The 26,070-nt window shown below is 42.5% G+C and overlaps 1 protein-coding gene across 1 annotated transcript; it reads left to right on the top strand.

Moving 5' to 3' along the window:
- The first annotated feature begins 1,237 nt into the window (after window positions 1-1,237).
- On the top strand, window positions 1,238-19,810 carry LOC137453133 (serine/arginine-rich splicing factor 5-like). Its single transcript, XM_068162073.1, has 8 exons — window positions 1,238-1,362; window positions 3,559-3,697; window positions 7,923-7,993; window positions 8,758-8,844; window positions 11,419-11,491; window positions 16,191-16,264; window positions 17,268-17,378; window positions 18,278-19,810. Exons 2-8 carry the CDS (start codon window positions 3,572-3,574, stop codon window positions 18,567-18,569), a joined length of 834 nt encoding a protein of 277 aa, XP_068018174.1. The 5' UTR covers window positions 1,238-1,362; window positions 3,559-3,571; the 3' UTR covers window positions 18,570-19,810.
- The last annotated feature ends 6,260 nt before the right edge of the window (window positions 19,811-26,070 follow it).

Below are 26,070 nucleotides of genomic sequence, written 5' to 3'. Positions count from 1 at the left end.
AGCGACAGTAACAGTATTTTGGTTTTATCCAAAGCAGCATAATTACGTGTGCTGAAGAGGTGAGAGAGTGAACTTTTGTTGGCAGGAGAGCTGTAGCTGCTGAACTAACATGTAACACCTCAGATGAACTCTTCAAACGCATGCCTTCCCTCATCCACTTGTTAATCAGTATAGATAGCTGTCCTTTTTTGCCATGGCTTGGTCAAAAGTCATAGGTAATTCAGTATGGAGCAGAATGGCTGAGGGGCAGCAGCAGGTCGGTAGAGATGCATAGGCAATGCATTGCTTCATTGGGACAGAAGTGTGATTTATTTCAGGGTGCTTCATAGCAAGTGGTGGCTCCCAGCACGTCCTTATCCCTCAGCCTGGGCTTCACTGGAGCCCCCTCAGCCTCCCCCTGAGCCAATGGCCCCAGCCTCACAGCTCACCCTAACCAGGCCCACAGCCTGTCCAAGGACACTGCATCCCCTCTAGCACCTCTCTCCTCCTGGACAGAAGCCACCGGCCTCAGGAATCCTCATCTGGATGGCATGGGTGTCCTGGGCTGCAAGGAGAACGATGGCGAGCAGGTCAAGGGAGGTGATTCTGCCCCTCTATTCCACTCTCTTGAGACTTCCCCTGGAGTACTGTGTCCACGTCTGGGGCTCCCAGTGTGAAAAAAAGACATGGACCTGCTCGAGTCGGTCCAGAGGAGGCCACAAAAATTATCAGAGAGATGGAACACCTCTGCTGTGAAGAAAGGTTGAGAGATCTGGGGTTGGTCAAGCTGGAGAAAGCTCCAGGGAGACCTTTTAGTGGCCTTCCATTAAAGAGGGACTTGCAAGAAAGGTGGGGATAAGTCTTTGCAGCAGGACATTTTTTTTAGCGGGGTCTTGTCTGTTGTGACAAGACAAGGGGGGGGGGGTGGTTTTAAACAAAAGCAGAGTAGACTTAGATTAGCTATACGGCTGAAATGGTTTACAGTGAGGGTGGTGAAACACTGATAGAGGTTGCCCAGAGGTTGCCCAACATTCAGCGTCAGGCTGGAGTGGGCTCCGAGAAACCTGACCCAGATAACGATGTCCCTGCTCACTGCAGGGGGGGTCGGGCTAGATGCCCGCTAAAGCTCTCCATTCTAACCCCCACAACATCCGCCTCCCCGCGCTACGCCTCCCGCCGCGCCCAAGCCCTGGGGCGCGGGGGCGGGGGGCGGCGGGCGGCCGCGGGGCACGCTGGGAGTTGGAGTCGGGCGTTGGCGGCTGCGCAGCGGCTGTTGGGGGCGCGCGGCGGTGTCGGCTTCACGTAGGAAGAAGGCAGCCATTGCCACCGCGGCCGGGAAGAGCCGTTTCCTCACGGCCTAGCAGGATCCAGCGCTCGGTGACGGTGAGCGTCCGCCCCTCCTTGGGTCACTCGGTGGCGGGAGGGCCTGAGATGGGTCGGGCGTTGAGTTGCGAGCAGGGTTTATGTAGCTGGGCCCAGCTGCCGGGTGGGGACGGGCCTGGGCCTAGCTTGGGCCTGGCCTTCGCCTTCCTTGTGGCGGCGCCGGGCTGAAGGGAAGGAAGCGGCCCTCGGAGGGCTCGCTGGCGCTGCCGCTTAGGCGCTCGGCGAGCAGCCGCTGGCCCTTGCGTAATGGAGGTGCGGCGGCAGCAGGCCGCGAGGGTCGCTGCGTTTCATCGCTGCCCCGCGGCTTGTCGAGGGAGGGCTGATCCCCACCGTTTTGCTCGGAGGGATGGCTGGGAGCCGTTGAGGCTTGAAGATGAGTGTAAAGCTTTCGCAGCCGGCGCCACAGTGCCGGAGGAGTGATCGCTGCTGGGTGGGCCGGCGCCTCAGTGACGGCGAACCCGAGGAGAGGGGCCATCTGCCTCGAGGCGGCGGCGCGTCTAGCGCAGCCTCGTCCTGTCTCCTCAAAAAGGCGGACAAGCAGATGGCCTTGTGCTGTGGGCCCATGCCTTCTGAGGGCCTTTCCGCCGGTATAGGGTATCTCGTGAGCCACAAGCGAGAAAACGCGGTTGTATTGTGCTGGGAACAATGTGTGAAGCTCTGAGAATTACAGATGTCGATACGGATCTCGGCATCCATTGTGCTCCTTGATGTTTTAGTAAATAATTCATGGACAGGTAATTCGCGCGTCTTAATGTTGTATCCGTGATAGTTTCTGAGGCAGGCAGTTCCATCCACCCTTTCTCTACGACTAAGTTAGTTGGGGTTTTTAGTTAAAAGTGTTGTGCGGCAGCTGTGCAGTCGTTTTAACGTCACATTTGTTTTGTTCCCAAAATGAGTGCTGTTGCCAAAGTGATCGTACTTGTCGTGTTTTAAAGCACGGAGTTACGTAAGCCTGTCCTTCTTTGCAGTGATCTCTTTCCCTTAATACCCACTGCTGGCCTCGACGGTGTTTGTATGGTTAGGGTGCATCAGGGAAACGATTTGTCTGAAGACTAGCCATTCAGCGAGGAAGTTGGATCAGTCCTCTGAACTGGGTTTCCGTGTGGGCATATAACTGCAAGGGTGAGCACAAAAGAGGGAATGGTTACAAAGGGCAGCATAGCCTCTTGTGGGGGAAGCACAAAACTTTTCACGTGAAGGCGATTAAATAGCTATTGCCTCAGGTCGTGGTTCATTACACTTCTACCCCTTGCCCTGCAAAAAGCCATGTACCCTGTTTTGCAAAGTGCTGGCACTTCTCTGGTGGCACAGTGAGCCTGGGTAAACAAGCTAATCAATAGAAGCCTCTAATGGGTGTTAAGACAGAACAGTAAGTCGCACTAATTCAGAATAGACATCCAGATCGTCTTGAACTGCTTTCACAGCTAAGGTGGTAAGTTGTTTACTCTCTGCTTTACAGAGCAGTATTGTAATAGAAGATCACATTGTATATCCCGGTCGTGTGGCCTGGATTCTCTGATTTTTGTATAACCACAAGCTCACTGAGTGAGCCAAATAGTTAATATTGACCAGTCCTAAGAAAAAAAATAATTCTAAAGCATGTAAACTGAGAATGTGACACAATCAAGGTAAACGATGGAGCTTCCACAAACCATCTCATACCACTGTTGAAATCTCATAATAACAAAATGTTTCTTGGTCACTTGATAAACCGTTAAAATACAGCTAGGGCAAATATAAGTAATTTGATGATTATAGTTTATCTTTTAGGTGCTAATAGAACTTTTATCATAGCAATTCTTTCAGGTGAAAGCAAAAGTCTTAAGAGTGTTTTCTGTTGTTGTTCTAATGATTAGCATAACAGTGTTGTTCTCTCTTTTGTTTTTTAAACTGCGGTTAGTCTAGTAAATTAATTTTGAGTGAAGGTTTTTCATGCTCTGTGAAACAAAAGCAAGCCAAGACATGATTTCAGATCTAAGATGCCATTCAGTTGTAGGACTTGAAGGGACAAAAGTGGGAGTTCTATGTTGTGTTTTCTCATTTCTCTGGCTGTGGGGTGTTGTGTTTTTAACATATAAACCAGGGAGACAATAAAATCAAATCCTATTTAACCAAGATTTCAGAGATGTAAAAGTCATCTTAATCACCCTAGTTTAAGTCTGTTAATCTGATAAACAGTGCTGTTTTCTTTCCTAGCATCAACCTTAAGATGAGTGGCTGCCGTGTCTTTGTTGGGCACTTGAGCTCACGCGCTCGGGAACGGGATGTGGAGAAATTCTTCAAAGGATATGGACGCATACGAGAAATCCATCTCAAAAATGGATTCGGATTTGTGGTAAGTAGTGCCGTCTTTTCCGTTCTCTTGCTTGCAGGTGCTGCTCTTGCTAGGCTGATGCCGAAGAAGGTAAGATTCCCAAGAGGATAATAGTTCCAAGGGGAAATGGAAAATATCCATTTATCTCACTATTTCTATATTTGTATAATGCTAGACTCCTTTTCAGGTGTTGGGATTACAGTTTTACCTAGTTTTGGCCAGGTTGTGCTCAAAATCTTGGTAATCACTCTAGCTACATAAAATAATGTTGTCTGATCATAGTCTTCCATGGATTTGAATTTTATCCATTATTTCTGACGACACTAAAAATACTGTCTTAAAGCACAAAACTTGACAAAGTATTGACGTGGAAGAAACTATACAGAACCACTTAGGTTTCTCTCTCTCCTCCTGGTCTGTTTGATCCTATCGAAATAATGGCTTGACATAAAAGCAAAGTAGGTGGCTCAGACAAAAGGTGTAATAAGTGCTTGCTGCTAGATTTAAGCAACATAGCTTATGTGCAGCTAGAGTGACACATGTTCACCATCAGTGTGTTCACAGGGTGTCTGCCAGACTATTGGATCAATTCATTGGATCGTAGTTTCCTACTGCTGCTTTCTAGAGCTTCTAAACTACTGTCCAAATTTGTACAGCTTTACAGGTTTCCAAGCTGACTTGCAATCAGGCTGTTTCTTAGCAATTATCTCCTGAGAACTGAGAAATTGTTGTTCTGTAGCACAGAGTCCAAACTGGAATGGCTGATACTGCCCTCACACTATGGCAGGCTTACACCTATTTGTCCTGCCAAGATCAATCCCTTGGGGGAGGTTATGGGAGAAGAACAAAAACACAGGCTTTGCCTCCTTTAGTTTCATATAAGCATTACTTCTTCACTTCTACGCATGCTGGTTTCCTGACTGCCCTGCATTATGACCTAATTCTTCTTGACTGCCAGTGGGTAAATACCTGCCTCTTAAGGTCTGGGGGTAAATGGCTGACCTAAATGTGAGCCTGAGTTTATTTAATGTGTCCTTTCCAGTTGCTCAATCACCTTTCTCTGAGCATTCCTCTTATCTTCTTGGGCAGGGCCTTCGACTCATCAGGAACAGCTTCTGTGTGACTGCTGTACATGACCTGAGTCAGCCAATCTTCCTTCCTCTCCTCCAGTTGCTAGGCAGAACGGGGTTTTGTCATGGGCTTTTTTTTTTCCCTTTCCCCAGAGCTTGTTAATAGGTTTGAATAATTGTCATACTAATAGGCTTGAGTAGTCCTATAACTGTCAAAAAAGTGTTGTCATGATGCAGAATTTTTTTCTTGCATCTGAACAGCATTTTCTCTGCCTTTACCTGTTGCTGTATCACTCTGCACCCACATGAGGAAAGCACTCCATCATCCCTGTAACTGTGGTTTAGCTTTAGGAAGATTCTGACTGGATCCCATTTGAGCTGCCTTTTTTCAGGTTGAACAAACATGACTCTTTCAACCTTTCTTTGTTCTCCAACCTTCTCATCAGTTCTGGTGGCCCTCTGCTGGTCCTGTTCCAATATTTCCATGTCTTGACTGGAAGAACCAAAACTTGACGCAGCGTTCTGCATGTGGCCTAACCAATAGCAAATAGCTCGAAATAGTCACATTGGTCTGCTGGCGGTTCTCTTAGTGATTGCAGCCCAGGACATGGTTTCCTTTCATTGCAGCAAAGCCACACTGCTGACTCATGCCTAGCTGACTCTCCACAAGGATTTCCATGTCTTTTTCTGCAGAGCTACACTCCAGCCACTCAGACCCCAGCCCATTCTGCTTCTGAGGATTAGTCGATCCCAGGAGTAGGACTTAACAGATATGTTTTGTTAAAACTTGCAGTTCTTGCTGGTCTTGTCCTTCAGCTTATCAGGATCTGTCTATCTGCTGTTTTTTTCATCTGGTATATCTGTTTCTCTGCTCACTTTGATATCAGCCACAAAAATCAGTGAGGTTACACTTGGCCCTGTCATCTGGGTTGTTTATGAGGATATTGAATAGCATTGTCCTTTGTGATACCTCACTTGTTCTGTGCTGTCAGTTCATCTTTGGTTTTGGTTATTTATAAAACCTCTTGCAAAGCCAGGCTTTTTTCATTGAACATAGTTGTAGCATTAAAAGCATGTTTCATTGTGCTTGATTCAAATAATTGCCTGATCTTTGAAACTAACTGTATTTACTTGAATTTTGTAGATTGCAGTGCAGAATGTTTTCACACTTCAGACTATAAACCTTGTATGCGAAACTAGATAGACTTGCAGACATTTGGTTTGTTAGAAACTAGCTGAAATCATAGGAGTTGTGTGTGCTAACTATTGTGTATGCTAAATGTTGAGCTTAACTGAATGTTCTTAAGATGGCAGTGGTTCATCTTGGTAGAGAACCAGATTTCAGTGCAGAAAGGGGAAGATTGCTTAAGCCACTATTGCTACTGAAAAGCTGTTTACAGCTATGCAGGCACTTTCTTCAACTTGAGAAGCTGCTTCTCTGTTGGTTGCTGCTCTCAAACTGTAGGTCCACAGTTTATTTTTCTTCATCCACACTGTTAGTTCAAGCAGTCCCTCACCAGCTGCTCAATCTCATGGCTTGCTTTCTTTCCCTTCTCCCACTGCCTCACATGGTGTTGCCATGGTTGTTCAGCCACATAATGGGCCTAGCTGGGAAGCTGATCTAGTTGAAAAATAACACCGTCTTTTTCACCCCACTTCCTGCACAAAGTGCTGTTTTTCTTCTGGATAAGTTTCTTGACCTAGTTTCCTGCAGAGTTGTACAAAGAGCTTTGCCAAGAGCCAGTGGGATGGATAGTGGGCAGAGGCTACTCGGGCTGACTAAAACAGCGTTGCTGCCAAAGTGACTGATTCCATTGCTAGTGTATGGAATTGCATGTTATAGCTGATCCAGGCCCACAGGTGGCCAGTGCTGAAGAGGGAATTGTTTCATGCTCTTTTTACATAGGCACCTTTTTGTGAGAATAGCGAGCTGAATTTGTGCAGAGGAAGATCAGAAGGGCTTTTTTTTCCTAGTTTACTGTATTTGCCAATTCAGTAATAATCAAATCAGACCTAGATCCCTTAAGAGAGTTTTAGGAGTACACAGTTCTCCTGCTTTTGCTTGCAGTTCATCAGCCCATGCTGTTAGATCAGATTTCCCTGTATGTAAAGCTGTATGTAAAATTCTGTGCTTTGGAGTAATCCCCCCATCTCTTTCCCAAAAAGTATTCTGGATATTTCTCCAATAAAACAGGAAATTTAATTCATATATTTTATCTAGGTCCTGAAAATAGTTACACTGAAACAACTAAGGGAAGCCAAAGGAATTCTGGATGGAGAGAGAAGAAATTATCACAAATCACAGAATCCCAGAATGTTAGGGGCTGGAAGGGACCTCCAAAGATCAAGTCCAATCCCCCTACCAAAGCTGGATCACCTAGGGCAGGCCACACAGGGATGCATCCCAGGCGTGTTTTGAAAGGCTCCAGAGAAGGAGACTCCGCAACCTCTGGGCAGCCTGTTCCAGTGCTCAGTCACCCTTACTGTAAAGAAGCGTCTCTTCATGTTGAAGTGGAACCTCCTGTGTTCTAGCTTTTACCTGTTGTTCCTTGTCCTGTCACTGGGCACCACCTAAAAGAGGCTATCACCTTCATTTTGACATGTACCCCTCAGACATTTACAGATACTGATAAGGGCCTCTCTCAGCCTTCTCAAGGCTAAACCACCACAGTTCTCTGTCTTTCATCGTAGGAGAGATGTTCAAGTCCTGCAATTATCCTCGTAGCTCTGTTGGATCCAACAGATCTCTTGCAATTATCCTCGTAGCTCTGTTGGATCCAACAGATCTCTTGCAATTATCCTCGTAGCTCTGTTGGATCCAACAGATCCCTGCCTCTCTTGAATTGGGGTGCCCAGAACTGGATGCAGTATTCCAGGCGTGGTCTTAGCAGGGCAGAATGGAAGGGCAGGAGGACCTCCTTAGACCTGTTGAACACCCTTTTTGTGATGCACCCCAAGATGCCATTTGACCTCTTGGTGACAAGGGCACATTGTTGTCCCACATGAGAACATCTTGACTTGTCAATCCTAAGTGTACTAGGAATGGACTTCCTTGTTTGAAGTTCTGGCTGGTACCTGCTGCAGAAATGTAAACTATATACATAAAGAAAACACATTTTCTAGCATTTGAATATACTATGAGGGAAAATACATTCTTATTCCTGTTTTCTTTCTAGGAATTTGAGGACCACAGGGATGCTGATGATGCGATTTATGAACTAAATGGTAAAGAGTTATGTGATGAAAGGTAAGCATGATACTATAATCTCCTTCTAAGAGCAGACATGCTTTGTATCCACATATAGGGCATTAGCTTGTGCCAGAACTGGTGAGATAGACCTTCTGTAACAGTACCTAAGAAGAGTCAGTGGGACCCTGGCTACAGTCTCCTCTAACAAGCAGAAATATCTTTGGGACTAGGGGATGGATGGTTTTGAGCAGAGCTGGATGTTTTTTCCACTTGCAGTTATTTCTACAAAGCAAATTTGAGGGCTGGTCACTAGAAATGTTAGTAGAATTGAACTGAACTTATTTGCTGTTTATCTGTTGACTTCAAAAACTAAGTTGATGATGCCTCTCATCATTAGGAGTGTTGGCCTTCATTTTGCAACAATGTGGACTGTAGTAATTTTATGTTGCCGTGATTTTTCTTCTGATCACGGAAGCTGGGTTTAGGTCATTAGGTGGTTGTTGCTTATTTTGGTACCATTTTCCCTCTGTGATGACTCTTGTACTCTGGATGAGCGAATTGAATTGTTTCAGTCTGAGTTAAAGACCTGTGGCAATTTCCATGAATGTGTGAGGGAGATAAATGAGACAAGAGTCACATTCCGCTCTTCTGGGTCTTTAAGAAATGCCAGTGACCATTGTATGAATCGTTGCTTGCAAGGGCAAGATCATTCTTGTTTGTGCATATGTACTTCCAGTTGTAAAAGATCGAAATCAGTGACAAATACTTAAAGCTTATGTTTTATTTTTTGTTTGCTTACCTCCTTTTGTTCCTATTGGAAGGGTTACAATTGAGCATGCTCGAGCCCGAAGAGGAAGAGGCAGATTCCCACAACGGTTCAGTTATTACCAGTCACAGAGCGGATCTAGGTAGGTGATCTATACTCTTGTTTCCTACAGACACACTAACTGAAGAGGTGTGCTGAAATACTGCTTTCTTCTTATGGTTGGAGTTAGGGATTCTGGTCTGTTTCCTTGTATAGCTTCATGAAAGAAGTTTTGTGTTCTCCAGCCTTGGAGGTCCATTGCTATTATTTACCTCCTCTGGCTGAAGAGAATGTGGATACTGAAGTAGTTTAAATGGCTTATAAAAGGTTCATAAACCTATTATGAAATGCTCCTTCTCCATGTTGTAGGCACTGCATTGGTCTTGCTTCCTACTGTTATGTAAATGATGCGAAGGAGTAATGCTGCAGTTGGATTGCCTGTTTTTAACACTAAAGAATAATGTCAGAGCTTCTCTGTTAAGGCTTTTGTCATTAAACTGAGGTTACAGGCTAAGGAGAATTACTGTAGAGCACTGAAATAGGCTTTCACAATTCCAGTTCTATGGCTATCAAAATGCTTACTTCAGCACAGCATACAAAAGGAACTCTGAGAAACAGTGTTAGGGCAGGAGATACCAGCACGTGTGGAAGTGTTTAAATACCAATCAACTAAGCTTGCTGACTGATCAGGTGGCTTGCTGAAGGAGGGCCTATATGTTCAACAACAGAATCTGAGAAACAGAACTTAGCTCCTGTCTAGGATACCTGTAGTGAATATACAGTATTTATGGAGTTGTTCAGTTCAGTGGTTTGAGCCAACGGTGAACCCTGTGCCAGCCTGTGGTGGACTTGGTGAAAGTTCTTCAGATTTGCATATATGCAAAGTGTAGTAGTTTGGTGGAATCTCAGTACTTTATATCTACCTGTGTGAATCACAGAATGTGTGGAGTTGGAAGGGACCTTGAAAGATCATCTAGTCCAACACCCTTGCCAGAGCAGGATCACCTAGAGCAGGTCACGCAGGAATGCACGCAGGCAGGTTTTGAATGTCTTCAGAGAAGGAGACTCCACAATCTCAGGACAGTCTGTTCCACTGTTTTATCACCCTCACAGTGAAAAAGTTTTCACTTATGTTCACATGGAACCTCCTGTGCTCCAGCTTGCACCCGTTGGCCCTTGTCCTATCATTGGACATCACTGAGAAGAGCCTGGCTGCATCCTCTTGACACTCACCCTTTACGTATTTATAAACATGAATGAGGTCACCCCTCAGTCTCCTCCAAGCTGAAGAGACCCAGGTCCCTCAGCCTTTCCTCATAAGGGAAATAAATAGGTACAGAATAACTTACTCAGTGGAAACATTTATAGCTGTGGCCTGTGCAGAGCAGAGTTTGGAGGAAAGACAAAGATTTAACTGACATAAACCTCTGCATTTGTGTCAAAGTCAGAACTGCTGCCAATTACAAACCAGTGTCTGGAACATCTAATTTGCATATGCAAGTATGCTAATTAGATTATTTTTTCTTTAGTGGCAGTAACCTTGATGCGGTATAATTGGTCCGAGGTCCAGGCTAAAAGTGGAGTTTTAAAGTAGGAAGTGTGATTGAAGGTCGTGGGCATCTGACGTTGTAGTCATGTTCATGGTGTCAGACTGCCGATGCCAGACAGGAAGAGACTGCGGTTTGCAATAATGGAAAAATGAGACTCATCCTGCCAGTTTTGGGACTCTGGGACCTCTGTTTAAATGCCTGGAAGATCTGGATGTTCTGAAAAAATTTGGGACACTTTGAGGTATGCACTGAAATGAAATTGCCTGTGCTTCAGTGTACAAATCAATAAGCACAACGTAGGATTATGTTTCTATGGGAGGAGAAGATGGGAGTAATTTTCTCTTAAGGTCAGTGTTCTTGATTCTGAATCTTTCTGTAGTAACACAGACTACTGCCATCGTTAGAATCCTGCGTTGCATATCAGTGGCACAATTCTCAGATCCCTTTGGATTCAGAATGACTAGGATTGGAAACAGAAATGACCTGCAAGAGCAGTATTCTTTCCAGATGTCTTCTGTTGAACATGTTCAAGCCACGTTTTCTTTACTTTTTTTTTTTTTAGGAGGTCTTCAGTTTTTGACTAAGTGAAAAAACAACAGCTTTCATTCATTAAGGTGCCATAGTTACTTCAGGGCAACCAGTTACCAAGCTCTCATTTTATTAAAGACTATTTCTACCCCCAAAGCAACAGGTGTGCCTCTGTCTTCCTGACATGAAGCAGAATTTCTCCTACCAACTGAGACCCTTTTTTTCTTTTTTTTTAATTGCATTTTATGTTGTTACTCAAAACCATTTGGGTGAGCCAAGCCTGCCAAATACCAAAATTGAACTAACTCTCCTTACATTATTTTTGTTCTACTAGGCACTTACTTCTGTGTATCAGAAATACTCAGTTATATTGACTGCCTGGGTACAAAGTTTCTTGTCAAAATCCTTTCTAATAGCAGTTCTCTTCTTGTAGTGGACTCTAAAATACATTATTGACTAGAGAGAATCAAATCTGCAGTCCAGTAACAAGGAAAATACTTAAATCTCTTGGCAAACTCTAGAAAACATGAGATTTCTTAAGTTACAAATTTCTTATGCTGGAGACTTTGTTTGTTTGTTTTCCCTCTGAACTCTTCTAGCCGATATGGACCTCCTGTTCGTACTGAACACAGGATCATAGTTGAAAACCTTTCATCCCGTATCAGCTGGCAGGTGAGTTAATGTCTTCTTTTCCTTTTTTTTTTTTTAAACTTTATTTTCCTGCCCTGTAAGTAGACTGCTCTCAGCCTAATTTCTTACTAAAGCCATCATAAATATTTAGCCTGTGTCCTAGTTTAGAGCGGGACAGATAGCTCTGTTGCTCCAAAAGGGGCAAAAGAATAACACTCACACAAATGGATTGGATAGTCATGGCAGGTTTAAATGGAAGATCAATTCATATACTACAAAGACTGCAAAGCATTGTAGTGAGCATAGCAGTTCCTTTATACCAGATCAAAAAAACTCCAGTGCTTCCCTTCTCCCCACCTGGGGTTCACCAAGAACCCCAGGGTTCTTTCTTCTCCCCTCTCCATTGCAAGGCTGGCCAGGCCGGCCAGGCCTGAACTGCACCCCTTTTTTACCCTGCTATTAGCCCTAAACAGGCCAAGATTGTGCAGGAAAAAAACGTAACTCAGGCCTGGGATACTCCCCCATTGTTAAAAATCTTGAGAGTTTCTCTCTCCCATGGGAGCAGAGAGGGAAGAAAGAGAAAGACAATAACTTTGCAGACAGATTTATAAGGGTGCAGGGTTTATGGGTAGAAATAAATGTATTTCCTGTGTCCACCCACTGGGCTGGGCCCTCTGGACACTGGAGGTCTCAACTCTGTGTCGTTTTAGGAGGTGCCCAGCCTAAACAGATGACAACATGCTTCACAGTCTGGGAATACATTGATCATTGTATGGATGGCACAGTGTTTATTAAAGTGGTAGTCCTTGATGTTCCAGTGTACCTTGAAGCTATTAAATCTGACAGAAAAGAGCTAGGTGTTCTGTTTGATTATGCAGGTGCAATTGGACATCTGTCAGTGTCAAAGTTAGCACCCAGACAATTTCCTAATCTAGTTATAGCAGCAAACTTCTGGTCAAAATGCTGTACAAGCAGTATGTGTGCGTTTAAAGCTCCCGACATTGTTCCAGGAGCAACAGTCAGCATGGACTTGCTTCAGACTGCCATGGCAAGGAGAGTCAGTAGGACTCAAGCTACCATGGGAGATAGGGATCCTGAAACTGATGAGATTTTGAAGTTTATTTGGGTTACACGGTTTTGTAACTACTGAACCATTCTTAATAAAACAAACACTCAAAGTCTTTTGTTTCACAGCTGTGCAAATAGTTTTAGAACTGGATTTGGTAGGTGGGAACTGATTCTCATTTGTTTACCAACTGATAAAAGTTCAGAAGACTGGGTTATTTCTGAATTCTTGAAGCATCACATCCATTTAAAATATGTAGTACTACTATTCTATTGTTCCACCTGGAAGTGTATGCCTTTGAGTGAAAGTTGTGGCCTTTTCTTGTTGTGCAAAATGTTTTTTTGACGTGCATGGTTTAGGAGTCTGATAATACAATAAAGGGAATCTTAGGAGAGCTACTATGTCAAGTATGCTTACTGTGGATATTTTTAAATGCCAAAAGTTTTCTGTAATTATTTTGAAGCTTTTTTTACCATCTTTCCTATATTTTTTTCCCCATCCCTTTCTAATGTTTTGCTGATTTTTAGCTTTTAACAGCTTTTTAACTAATGAATGTAATCAACTCATTTAGTTGCGTTCTTGCGTATTATAGTCTATAGGAAGTTTTTAAGGGTATAACAACAGGTGCTATTGTCAAAAGGTGAGTGAGTTTAGTCTTGTTCATTAACCTTTGTATTCTCTGAATAGAGGTGCATTAATTAGTGTACTGAAAGATGCAGCAGAACTCACTGAATATTCAAACCCTTGATCTTGCAGCTGAGTCCACAAGAGGAGGCTGTTTGTCTTGTCTGGAGCTCTGATGATGTGTTTTGTAAGAGCTTGGGTACAGTCCAGCAGATAAATGGTTGAACTAAGTTTATCTTCTGCTTGACAGGTTCAAAAGTTCATAATTATGCAGATATGTTAATTACTGAATAACTAAAAAACCCAACTTCTGACATGATGTGATGCACAAGGGGATTTAATCAAAGTATCTTGTGGGTATGCTATCTGTTTATGTATATGAAGAGATTGTTACAAAACACAGCACTTGGAAATGACAGTAGGGACCAGGGAAGTAAGTTAGCATGGAGTGTAAAGAAACATAAATCCTCTAACGCTGTTTGGTGTTAAATTGTGACTTGAGAAAAAAAAACAAATTTGTGTTTCTCTAACTTACTTGTGAATATTTATAATGGCTTTACGTATACTTAGATTTTAGACTGAAGCTCACCCAATTCAGATTTCTTACCAATGAATCTTCAGGATTCTAATTAAATGTTTTAATTATTCTCTTTAAACATGTACGTTAGTATAAGAGACTCTACTTCTTGATACCTGCCTAAACAGAAAACATATGAAGCTAACATCTATATCAAGCCTCCTTTACTTTTGAAGCCATAGTGCTTTGTTACTGACTACAGTGTTTCAAATTCTTTTAACTACGCTATTTTCACAGCAAGATTAAAGTAGCTAACAGTACTAACAGTAGTGACATCATTCTTCCTTTCTAATTCCTGAGCTTCTAGCAAGTGCAACAGTTAGGGAACCTTGCTTTAAAACTTAGGCACCTAATTTCCTCTTCAGTGTGTGCATCTCCTCATGCATTGACAGCTTTTTTCTCCATAAATGTTACAGTGTTGTGATATTAAAAAACCCCCAACACACACACAAAAATCAAAAACCACTGACCCGCTAATAAAATTTGTATTCAAATATGTTTCCTCAAATTGTTGACGGTACTGTTAATAGATAATCTCAGATCTAAGTAGTAGGCAAACTGTCAGAATTCTCCTTATTTTACCAAACACACATTTTTGCATGCTCAGAGCTTTCCAGCCGCTTTAGTTTGTCAATACCTGTGAATTTTCAAGTGGTTGGGAAAAGCAGATATGCTACATTAAGATGCAATTTTTAACATGTGGGTTTCCTGTTTATGGTTATCCTACACTTTATTTTCCCTTGCTGCTAAGGACAACAGGGTGATATTGTACTGTTTGAGGTTAACCAGAAGAGTAAAGTTAGGATAAAATCTGACTGTTCCAGTGGCTAACTTCCTCTGGTTCCACAGGTAACTTTAATTCCTGTAATGATATCAAGTACTCTGAGCGTTTTTGTAACACATGCACACTTTCTCTATTTTGAGCAGTAATGTTGGCGTTTTAATCATATTGCCTCTACTATTACAAATGATATTTTACAATGGTGATCGTTAGAATTCAGTATATAGTGTGGCAAGCTTGGGGTGCCCTCAATTTTAAAGCTTAAAGTTACTAAATTAGGATGAACATTTTCTAATTTCTTTTTGATTTAACCAGTCCTGGTGCAGTTAAATTCACTGACCTGAGCAGAATTGAAATTTCATTCATTTCTCTAAATTGGGATAAAGTTGCTGCAGTATTATTTTTAATGGTGCTGTAGGGCCTGTTTTTCATTTGCTAGTAAGGTTTCTTAATGTTAAGTACATGTGAAATGAGGAAAATGTCTACTAATTTCCATGTGCCAGTTTTTAAAATAAAACCATTGAATTTTAATTAAAATACTAGATGAAACTAAGCTGCCTTATATTCTGTAAAGTTTTTTGGGATTTTTGTTTTGCAGTCTTTTCTTCCCTAAGCGTATTTCTAACCAAGTGCATTTTGAACCTCTTCTAACAACCTTAATATAGCTAACTCTCATTTTCCTTGTGTGGAGGAAAAAGAACCAAAGATTTGGGGGTTTTCTAGGGTTTGGCCTGTTCTGAATTTTCCTTTTGGTTCCTATGACACTCCTGTTTTTTGGCGATCTAGATCTTGGTTTGCCTGGGTTTGATCTCGATTGGCTAGCACAGATCATCCTCGGGTTCTTTAGCCACCTCTGGAGACTATGTCCAGTGCTTTCAGGGCCTCTGGTACCTCCGTGAAGCATATTGCTATGAGCCATCACTCTGCCTTTCTCATGTAAGAAAGTTCCTCTTGGCCAGCTAGGTATTGGACAAGCAACAATTTGCTTAAGGTACCTTCTTATGTCATCTGCCACTTGTGGCATGTTGCGGTAAGTAGTCTGGGATTCTAAAATACCAGATACTGTTTGGTAAAAGTACTTCATTGACTTACACAAATGTTTAGCTTTTTAGTGACCTTTTACATTATTTGTTTGTACTTTATCCTACTGCTGAGCCAGTAATTTTAGAGTGGCTGCATTAGCCTCTTAAGTTAAATACAAGTCTGTTCATGTGGCACTATAATGTGACAGATTCAAGTGAAATAAAAGAAACCTTTTCCTGGTGTAAAATTAGTAATTAAATAGCAATTACTCCTTTTTGCATTTAATTTTGCTGTGAAGTTGGGGGAGGTGAGCATATAGACTGAATATGTCTGTGTATTGTCATCTAACTGGGTTGTTAGTCATGAACATTTGCATTTAATACTATGTTGCTTTTCTTCTGATTTCAGAGAATTGGTTGGTATTTTAATTCTTGCATTGTCTTTTCTTAACAGCTGGGTTTGGGATGCAGCGTTATTTTGAAAGTAGTATTTTCACTGTAGTTGTAAAACTGAGGGATTCTTTCTATACAGTATGCTATTTCAGAAACTTCTTTCCTAAATTATATGTACATATGAAAACATTAAGCAGGTTTAGCAGAGAAAGTTTGGGGGGGTATTGCTGCTCTCTGACTTGTCCTGGTTAAGGCTAAAATGTTAACTTTTGCTGCAGGACTTGAAAGATGTCATGAGAAAGGCTGGGGAGGTCACCTATGTGGATGCACACAGAAACAACAGGAATGAAGGGTAAATTAATTTTGTGTCTATGTATGATAACTGAAATTGTTAAATGCAAGATGATCCTTGTAATATGAAAGAAATGAAACATGAATCTAAGGTGTTGCTTGGATTCTGACATTTCTCCACTTAAAATAAAAAAACACACCACAGCAACTAACAAACAGTCAGTGAGTACCAGTTCAGAAATAATATTGAACTCAGTCTCTGCCCAGTGTGTCAAAGCAGAAAGGGAAGGAAGAATACCTTTCAACAGTTGAGTTGTGCTATCTTTAACCTAGAGTTATTTATGTATAACCATTTGTGATCTTACTATTGAGGCTAAAATACCTTCTGTCTGTCATGGCTTTGTGCTGATTCAACAGTCAGTCAAGGAAAATGAACATATCTGGTCTCCACGGGGAATACTTGGTGCCTGCTCTCCTCTCTTGATTCTGTAGACTACAAAGGTCCTTCGCGACACAGTGGTAGAGAGGGGAAGTATGACTAGAGTCCCTGTGCTGGCAAAACAGTGCTCTAGGCCTGCTATAAGCAAATGCAACTTAGACCTGTTGGGTTTGGGTTTGTTTGGTTTTTTGTTTTGTTTTTTGTTTTTTCCTCGGGGAAAATCCTTTAAAAAGAGGGGATTTTTCTTTTCACTGTTTAAAATCTAAATAGAACAGGAGAGTCTGCTGCAAGTTTATTTTGTTTCTTGGACAGCTTAGAATGCAGTTTAGTAGAGAACTGAAAGATATTGCCACAGCTGGTGCAGGTTTGTGTGGCTTCCTAGATTTTCTCCCATCTCATTGCAGATGAGAGTTCTGGTAATGTTTAAGAAGACGTGAAGGGTAGAGATGAGTAGGACTGTTAGTGTCCTATCTTTCTGTTAACTAAGTTAAAAATTAGCTTTCAGAAGATAAAATATCAAGCTGTGAATCAACAGATGGAAAATGGCCCAAACTTCTTCTCCTTGCCTTTTCAGTTTCAGTGAAACTTTCTGGTTTTTGTTTTTTTTTTCCCTGATGATATGCAGGGTTGTGGAGTTTGCATCTTACAGTGATATGAAGAGTGCACTGGAAAAACTGGACGGCACTGAGCTGAACGGACGCAGAATTAAGCTGACTGAGGATCACAGAAGGCATAGGTATGTCACCTGACTTGATAAAATTCTGCTGAGGGCATGGATTTGGGTAGTATTGATACCAAAGTAGTATTATCTAATTCTCTGGCCCCAAGGTAAATACCACCTTGCAGTGATATTTGGGATGCATGCTTTCTAGTAGTGTAAACAAAATGTAGATAAAAGCTAACTTGCTGAAAACAAGGTAAACAGAACACTTTGGGATGAGAGAAAGGGGATAATACTTTTTATAATCATAAAACCTGATATTTAAATTAAAGGACTTTACCAATACCCATATTATTTTAATAATTAAAAGCTTTTTAGTTTAATGGAAAGCTGCTTCATAGTCCTGTGAAGTGTTTCTCATAGTTATGAAAGGAATATTTTAATGAGGATAAAAGAAAATGTTAGCTTGCTTGCATTGCTCCCAAACGAGTTCTGCAGTTCAGTAATTAAAAAAACATGTTAGCTGCAGCTGTTTTATTGTCTCTCTCAAAAATAAATCCATTTCTTTTCACAAAAAAGGGACAGATAACTAGAGGAGGCGTTAAACTCTTAGGCCTTAAAGTGTTCTGGTGTTCTATGTTGTTAGAGACTCTTCTAGCATCTTGAAAAAAAACCCTAACTCATCTACTTGGCTGTTTCTTGAGAGAATAAATATGAGAGGTATGAATTGCTATTTCTGTGCTTTTCTTCTGAATAGTTAAAAATTAATTTGTCTTCTCCCATCAGAAGTGAGAGGAAGACATGTTTTATTAGGCAGGTCTGCTGTCTTTGGCCTAAGAAGATAGTGTTGTGACAGAGTGTAACAGATATCTAGCAGCACTCTGAAATTTAACTGCTATGCATAGGACAGTTGAAACCAAGTATTTTTTAATTTAGTAGGGATGAGACTACAGCTCTTAATTGTGTTTCTCTAGAAGCAGATCTCGATCAAGGAGTTACTCGAGATCTCGCAGCAGGTCCAGGTCTACAGGATCGTCCCGCTCGGACAGCCGGTCCAGGTCCAGGTCAAGATCAAGGTCCAGGTCTCGCTCCCGCTCTCGATCCCGCTCCCGCTCTCGCTCCCGCTCTCGTTCTCGCAGTCGTACGCCTAAAAAGAGTTACTCCCAGAAAAGCCACCGCTCCAGCTTGCTAGCTTCTTCCCCATCTCCCTCTTCTTCTAAAAGAAAATCTCGTTCTAGGTCGAGCTCTGCTCATAGCCGTAGTTAACCGCTCTTAGAGGTGTATTAATGCATTTAATTTGATTCAAGTTTCCTGAAGACTTGAGACAAATTATAGATGAGAACTGGGAGGGGAAGAGTTAACATGATGAAAGGGTAACCTCCTCTTACATTGCCAAAGTGCCTGTCATCAAATAGGCCATCTCTGTGAGGAGGGGCTGTCAGCTTTCTCCTTCCAGTGAGTCTGGAGTGGGAAGTCTTTTTTTATTTTTTTCCCCCCTGCTATTAGTAAACATTTCTATAATAGATATCTTATGTACACATAATGCTGAGGTAATGGGATGAGACAATACGCTGCTTTCTCCCTCTCTTGCCCCCTACTTTCCCCTCCATCTCCAAGGCCTTTGACTTCCAAAATACTATGTACGATAGCTTTTGTCCTTGGTATTAAGTCTGAGAACAGGAAGCGTAGATTTTATTCCTTTGAGGTTCTGTGGCTACTTTTCTGTGTGAGAATGAATGGACCAGCTGAATTTAGAGTTCACTTTTATCCCCCTTGCTTGGCTTAACAGGCTTTTTAAGTTCCAGCTTTAAATGATCTTGATAATATGCTTAATTTGTAACAGACTTTCAGGATTACACATTGGTTAGTTGAACATTGCTAATTTGGATAGTGAATCAATACATTGTTAAGCAGTAGTGAAAGCTGGAATTTCCTGTTAAAATGAGACATACCATCCAGATGTCAGGATTGTTGGGAATCCAGTATATGTGGTATTGTATGTAGAGGCCTTATTTGACAGGTGACTCCATAAAACTGCACAGAAATGTCAATATGCATGTCCATGTTTTTGATGTTTATAAAAGTGACATAGCTTTCATACCCCAAAGTATGATACCGAATAACGTGTGTATGGCTAGTCATAGTCTTGATGGAAAGGAAGGTTATTTTAGTAATGACAGCAGGAAAAAAAAAAAAAAGAAGAAAAAAAATGGAAAAAAAAAAAAGTCCCAGGAAAAGTTTAGTCAGTCGTGACAGGAAAACTTAATCATGTTAAAGTGTCAAGAGGGTAATTTCTTAAAATCTCCTGAATGCACAGTTGTTTTGATTAATAGAAATTTACACTGCAGATACTGTTTGTTCTTATCATTTGGAATTAGATGATTTTTTTAACTTCTGTATCATTAAAAGAAGGGAAGCGTTTTTGAAAAAGTATGTAAATTAATCCCAAAGTCTTATGTGTGTTTAAATGTACCATTCCTAATAAAATAAAACCTTTTTCTGGCTTACTTTGCAGTTGTGTTTAGTAATGTTGCTGTTGCTCACTTTGTACAGTCAGCAGCTGGTTGGATGGATGGCAGATCCTTCTGCAGTCTGTGCAGTTAGATTTGTGTAATACCTTCTTGTACACCAGAAGAGCCAACAACTAAATAGCTGTACGTGCTGGAATCTTCTGGCAGGTAAAATCATTTGTCACTTCTGAAATACAGTTCTAGATATTGCCCAGACTACTCCTGCGTACACATCTAAGGCTTGAAGGCTGACACCCTTGCAGAGCAAGTTACTGCTCATCCTGTTCTTTCCATGTTTGGCTTGATGGGATATGAATATACTAGCAGGTCAGAAAGTGCAGGGCGGACAAGGAAACCACTTGGCAGAAGAGCCTTACTCCATGCCACTCCGTTAAGAAAGCTGGGGTGTGTTCAGCTGTGTTAAATGCCAGTGTTGCTTACTTCAGCAAGTTTGTTAGACCACCCAGACATGTCCACTATCTGGCCCTAGTACCTTTGAGATTGGCAAGTGCAGTATCAAAGACTGAATGCTTTTGATCACAGCATGTTTACCTTGCAGATTATTTAAATACTGAGTCAATATAAACCCTGTGAGGTTTATTAATTCTGGATTCTTTGTACAATGTAATTTCCCTGCCTCCCAATCTAGCCATAGATTTGTGTGGCTATTAATACTGGTTAGAGGTCCATATGTTTTTAGGTAAAATTTTACAGCTGAACTGATAGTGGTTTAACACGGAAACACAACAGTTTTTCTATGCTGTCATAGTACCAATTCAAGCATCTTTGCCAGCACAGCTGCATCCAAGTCCACTGCAGTGGTGCTTTCTAAATACAGTAACAGGTAACTAAGGTCTGCTTATTGTAGGGTGGTGTAACGAATGCAATGTCACACGATGGAAACAGACCTCTCACTTTTTTTTTTCCCTCCACATTTTTCAAGATGGCAAGCAGTGGCTTTTTTTAACCCTAAACACACAAAGATGTTTGGGTGAGGAAAAGGTGAGCTTTTGAAATGCTAAGAATATTAAATCTGGTACTTCTGGGGGAAAATTGCTTGTGTGAAGTTGGCAGCTTTCTCAGTATTTATTTGAAGAGCAAGGATAGGAATCTTTGGCTAAAAACAGTTTTCTTAAAGGAAAGGTTGAGTACATGGTTACTTGGCTCTTAGTTGTTTCTTTTGGTACACTGAATTAGGTGGCTGAAGAAATAATGGATTTGGAAGCCCAAATTTTTATTCATTGTGCACATAACCTTTTATTAATGGACTTTTTTTGAGTCAAAAAAAAGCTTAAGCTCTTCAGTTGTACGTGGGGGAGAAGGTGGAAGGATGGTCTGATTTCCTCTCCCCATTTCCTACTGTGTCACCACACCTTTTTTTACCCTTTTTCATGAAGAGAACAGACTTACGTTGCAGCAGATGGTTTGGGGTATTTTTGCCTATCAGGAAGTCCTAACAATTTTGAGGAGGTTTCAGGGCAGCATAGTCCTGTTCGACACATGGTAGAGCTGGAAATGAAGTGTTTTTTTTTCCATTTGGGTTTAAAGTTTTGACTTCACCTAACATGTAAAATGAACTACATCTGTGTGTACTTAATTAATTGCTTTGATGAAGGCTAACTCATTGTGCCACTCTTAAGTTGGTTATGTCTGACCTCAGCTTGGAGCAAACCCAATCTGGAACTTGTAATTTTAGGGCACATGAGTTGGTGCAGAGTGGTTAAAAGGACAGTTCAGCAGCCTGAATAAAATACATACTTGGTGGTCAGCAAATCTGGAAAAGTCTTGGAAGGAGGAGGACTGGGGTAGATGGAAGCTGTGAAGGGGGAAAAAAATAAAGCGGGAGTTTGAGCTTTGACAGGTGGCAGTTTCAGTTTCAAAGACTGATATAGACAGACCACAGAAGTGAATACAACCTTTATACTTGACAGTAGCTCGAATTTAGAGGTTTCCTTCAGCATGTGATCTTGAGATAAACAGGGGAATGTGTTTTGCCTAAAAACATTTGGTGCTTCACTGAAGAGCGAACAGCTGAAGTTGTGTCTGGGTTCCTGTGAGCAGATAGTATCTGAGAGTCAAGTAGGCATCTTAATTAGGAGACATAGACTTGCTTGGTAGACTCTTTAGGGAATACAGTATAGTCTGAAACTTGGCTGAACTGTTAAGGTATCCAGAAACAAGGTTATTTTACAAACCATTTTTAAACTACATTGGAACAAATTATTTATCCATATTGGGTGCCTTAGTTCCAACTTTACAGAGCACAGGAATGTAAGCTCCATTTTAAAACAACCATAAATAGGTTTCTCTAATGTATTAAAGTCTAATCCGTTACAAGCAGCATGTTCCAACATCAGACACTTTGCATGAGAAAGCTGGGAGTCATTCCTTCCAGACAGCAGAAAGCTTCTGCTCCCAACCCTGCAAAGCTGAAAGGAATAAAGCTCTGAAGTCGTAAGTCATGATGCATCTACAAGTAAATCTGTCATTACTCCTACCCTTACTCTCCTAACCTGATCCTTGAACAGCAGTTTTCACGAACTTCTCCTCAGCAAATGGAAGTGACATAAGATAATACAAATGCTAAATTTGTATTAGATACAAAGGTTCCCCTTGTATTTTGGGAGTGCATTGTGTGACATGGTTGCTGCTAGCAAGACAAGCTGCCATCCCTGTGTCTGCCCCTTGTCTTGTGCAAGCTCTGATGCTCATCTGATCCTCCAGAAACCAATTTAATTGCATCACAGAAAGTGGGTACTTTGGGTCTCCTGCAAAACTGCTTTTTCCACTGCTTCCTGGGAGGAAGTGGGATTGTGACCTGGGGTGTTACTCCCCTGTGAGCCTTCTGTTGACCTCCCTCACAAACACAAGTATCCTATTTTGATTTTTTTTTCTAACTTTGTCCACCTCTTCTGCTCTTCAAGCTGTCAGTCTCCAAATGAAACATCACTTCCCCTGTCCAAGATTTCTTGTGCTTGTCTTAACCACAGGGCATTTTCCTCCCAAGGGAAGACTTACTACAGCATGTAACTGTCACAGCACAGCTGGGAGTTGAGCACTGCAATTAGTTGCTTGTTTGGCAACTGGCTGCATCCCACCCCAAAAATAAGAGTGTATTGTCTGTGATGTTTATGGCCCTTCCTTTATCCTAGTCTGGGGCCAATTTTTGAGGTACAAGGCCAAGTGTTCTTGGGTCACAACAAACCCATGCAATGCTACAGGCTTGGGGCAGAGTGGCTGGAAAGTTGCCTGGCAGAAAAGGACCTGGGGGTGCTGTTTGACAATGGGCTGAATGTGAGCCAGCAGTGTGCTCAGGTGGCCAAGAAGGCCACCAGCATCCTGGCCTGTATCTGGAATGGTGTGGCCAGTAAGGGCTAGGAAAAGTGATTGTCCTCCTGTACTTGGCACTGGTGAGGCCATACCTCAAATGCTGTGTTCAGTTTTGGGACCTTCACTACAAGAAGGACATTGAGTTGCTGGGTGGAGTGTGTCCAAAGAAGGACAACAAAACTGGTGAAATCTTATCAGGAGCAGCTGAGGGAGCTGTGGTTGTTTAGCCTGGAAAAAAAAGAGGCTTAATGGAGACTGTCACTCTCCAAAACTACCAGAAAGGAGGCTGCAGCAAGGTGAGTGTTGGTCTCTTATTGCAAATAACAAGAGACAGGACCAGAGGAAATGGCCTTGGGTTGCACCAGGGGAGGTTTAGACTGGACAGTAGCAAAAATTTCTTCACTGAACAGGTTGTCAAGCACTGAAATGGACTTCTCAGGGAAGTGGTGGAGTCACTGACCCTGGAGATACTTAAAAGATGCAGATGAGCAAGTGAGGTATAAGGTTTAACAGTGACCTGGGGGTGACTTGGGGGTGCTGGTGGATAAGAAGCTCAACACGAGCTCTCAATGTGCACTTGCAGCCTGGAAAGCCAATCAGATCCTGGGCTGCATCAGGAGAAGTGTGGCTAGCAGGTCAAGGGAGGTGATTCTCCCCCTCTACTCAGCTCTGGTGAGACCCCACCTGGAGTACTGCGTCCAGTTCTGGAGCCCCTATTACAAGAGGAATGTGGAGGTGCTGGAAGGTGTGCAGAGAAGGGCCACGAGGGTGATCAGAGAGCTGGAGCACCTCTCCTGTGAGGACAGACTGAGGGAGTTGGGGCTGTTCAGTCTGGAGAAGAGAAGGCTCTGATGTGACCTAATGGTGGCCTTCCAGTATCTGAAGGGGGCCTACAAGAAGGCTGGGGAGGGACTTCTCAGGATCTCAGGTAGTGATAGGACTAGGGGGAATGGAATGAAGCTGGAGGTGGGGAGATTCAGGCTAGATGTGAGGAGGAAGTTCTTCCCCATGAGAGATGTGAGGCCCTGGAATGGGTTGTCCAGGGAGGTGGTTGAGGCCCTGTCCCTGGGGGTGTTTAAGCCCAGGCTGGATGAGGCTCTGGCCAGGCTGATCTAGTGTGGGGTGTCCCTGCCCATGGCAGGGGGGTTGGAACTAGATGATCCTTGTGGTCCCTTCCAACCCTGACTGATACTATGATACTATGACCTACCAGTGCTCAGTTAAAGGCTGGATTTGATGATCTTAAAGGTCTCTTCCAACCAAAATGATTCTATGATTAATTACATTTTTGTCAATTTATCACAAGTGAGGGCCCTTCATCCAGGGGTATCCCAGCAGTTTGTGAACAGAAACTTTAAACTTTGGCCATAACACACCCGACAGGCGACAAGCTTTGCTCTCACTTGTGCCATCCGGTGGCCGCACTCGCTGGTGCTGACTGGGGAGCGATGAAACGAGCTGAGAAGGGAAAGGAGTTGGTTCCTTTTAGGAGACAAAAGGTTTCTCTTTCAAAAATGAGGTGCTTCCAAGTAGGAAGAAATGCCCCAGGTTCTATACCTACAGTGCTCTGTCACTGCTCTAGCAGAGGGTCCAGGATGGTGAGTTCTGAGGTGGGAAGCTCTCCTGCTCTGTGATCTTAGGGCTAAGTGCTCAAAGTTTCATAAATGACTTCAGTTTCCTTACAAGGGTTTTGGAATTGTGTAATTTCCAGTCTGTTTCTTCCATTGCCCCTCCTTAACCACTGTTTACTGGAAAACTACTTGCTCTGTATGTGCAGCACCTGAGGGCATGTTTCCCATTTTACTAGCCCTGCAATCAGTTTACCCCTTCTCTTTGCAAACCTCCAGGAGAGTTGTTCCTCTCTGGCTCTGGGGGTGATTAATGCTGATATAGCTGGGGGAGTCAGTTTAAAGGACAAAATACAGCAGCAACACTGACTCCATATACAGGAACCATTCAGGCCTTGGATGGAGTCAGCACCAATAAGGAAGTGCAAGGGTTAATAGGCTGGGGCCTGGGTTAGAAACAAGGCCAAATTATACAGTGAAATCCTAGCTAATGGACACTCTATGTCTCAAGATGTTCAAAGGACAATCACTGCTATTGATTTGCTGGGCCTAGGATCACGAGGGAGTGATGAGGGAAAGAAGGAGTGTACTGTAAAACCCGCTCTTCAAGATTAACAAAGAGCTGAAAATAAAAAGACAGTTTCACTGGTAATAAGTGATACTTTTTGTGTTGTGTGATGGCTTTTTCCTGTAACCAGGGATGAATCTGTGATTCTGTGAATGTCTTCTTTCCCTGTTTTCTCTTTTTCCACTCTAGAAACCCCTTGCACTGTGTGGGCATTTAGCAGCGGCAGGTTGAGTTGGAAAGATCCAAAACAAGCTGAGAATTCAGACCAAGAATTTTTCTGCCTGTGTGTATGTAGGTGTGATGTATCACTGGGGACCCTGAGATAACATTCATCAGGATCCTACATGCATGCTGGATTTGTTTTACCCAACAGCCAGTCCTGCTTGTGAAAGCAGAGGTACCCCAAATCGTTGTTAAAATTTGTGCCAGACTTTAGCTGGGGTGTAGGGTGGCAGTGGTGCAGCATATGCTGGCACTGCAATTGCAAGAAAGAGACAAAAGGAAAAGACATAGAAGGAAAGAAAGGAAACTGGATAAAATCTTTGCATTTCATGTGTACTACTGAAAGAATTATTCCTCAAACTCCATGGGTCTGGGCCCCAGTCACCACTGTGACTTCTGGTTGGGATTTTCCTGAGTGCCTCAGGATACTGAGTTCAGGCCAGCAGCATTCCAGCCACCAGTCAAAGCTCTCCAAAGCAGATGGTTCCTGTCTAGGCCATGGACAGTACATCCTTCTGCTGGTATTGGCCTCTCTAGACAGCCTAGCTCATTGTGATAGTTTCAGGCTA

This window comes from Melanerpes formicivorus, unplaced genomic scaffold (genome assembly GCF_026170545.1).
Source record: "Melanerpes formicivorus ecotype bairdi unplaced genomic scaffold, bMelFor1.0.p_v2 SCAF_62, whole genome shotgun sequence".
NCBI lineage: Eukaryota > Metazoa > Chordata > Aves > Piciformes > Picidae > Melanerpes > Melanerpes formicivorus.
Note: the sequence above shows the minus strand (reverse complement) of the source record. Positions and strands in the feature narration are given on the sequence as shown.

Excerpts from the sequence above, each read along its gene's own strand:
- LOC137453133 (XM_068162073.1), top strand. The coding sequence starts at position 3,572 with ATGAGTGGCTGCCGTGTCTTTGTTGGGCACTTGAGCTCACGCGCTCGG. Across the intron at positions 11,492-16,190 it reads CATCCCGTATCAGCTGGCAG|GACTTGAAAGATGTCATGAG; the intron begins GTGAGTTAATGT and ends CTTTTGCTGCAG. Across the intron at positions 17,379-18,277 it reads GAGGATCACAGAAGGCATAG|AAGCAGATCTCGATCAAGGA; the intron begins GTATGTCACCTG and ends GTGTTTCTCTAG.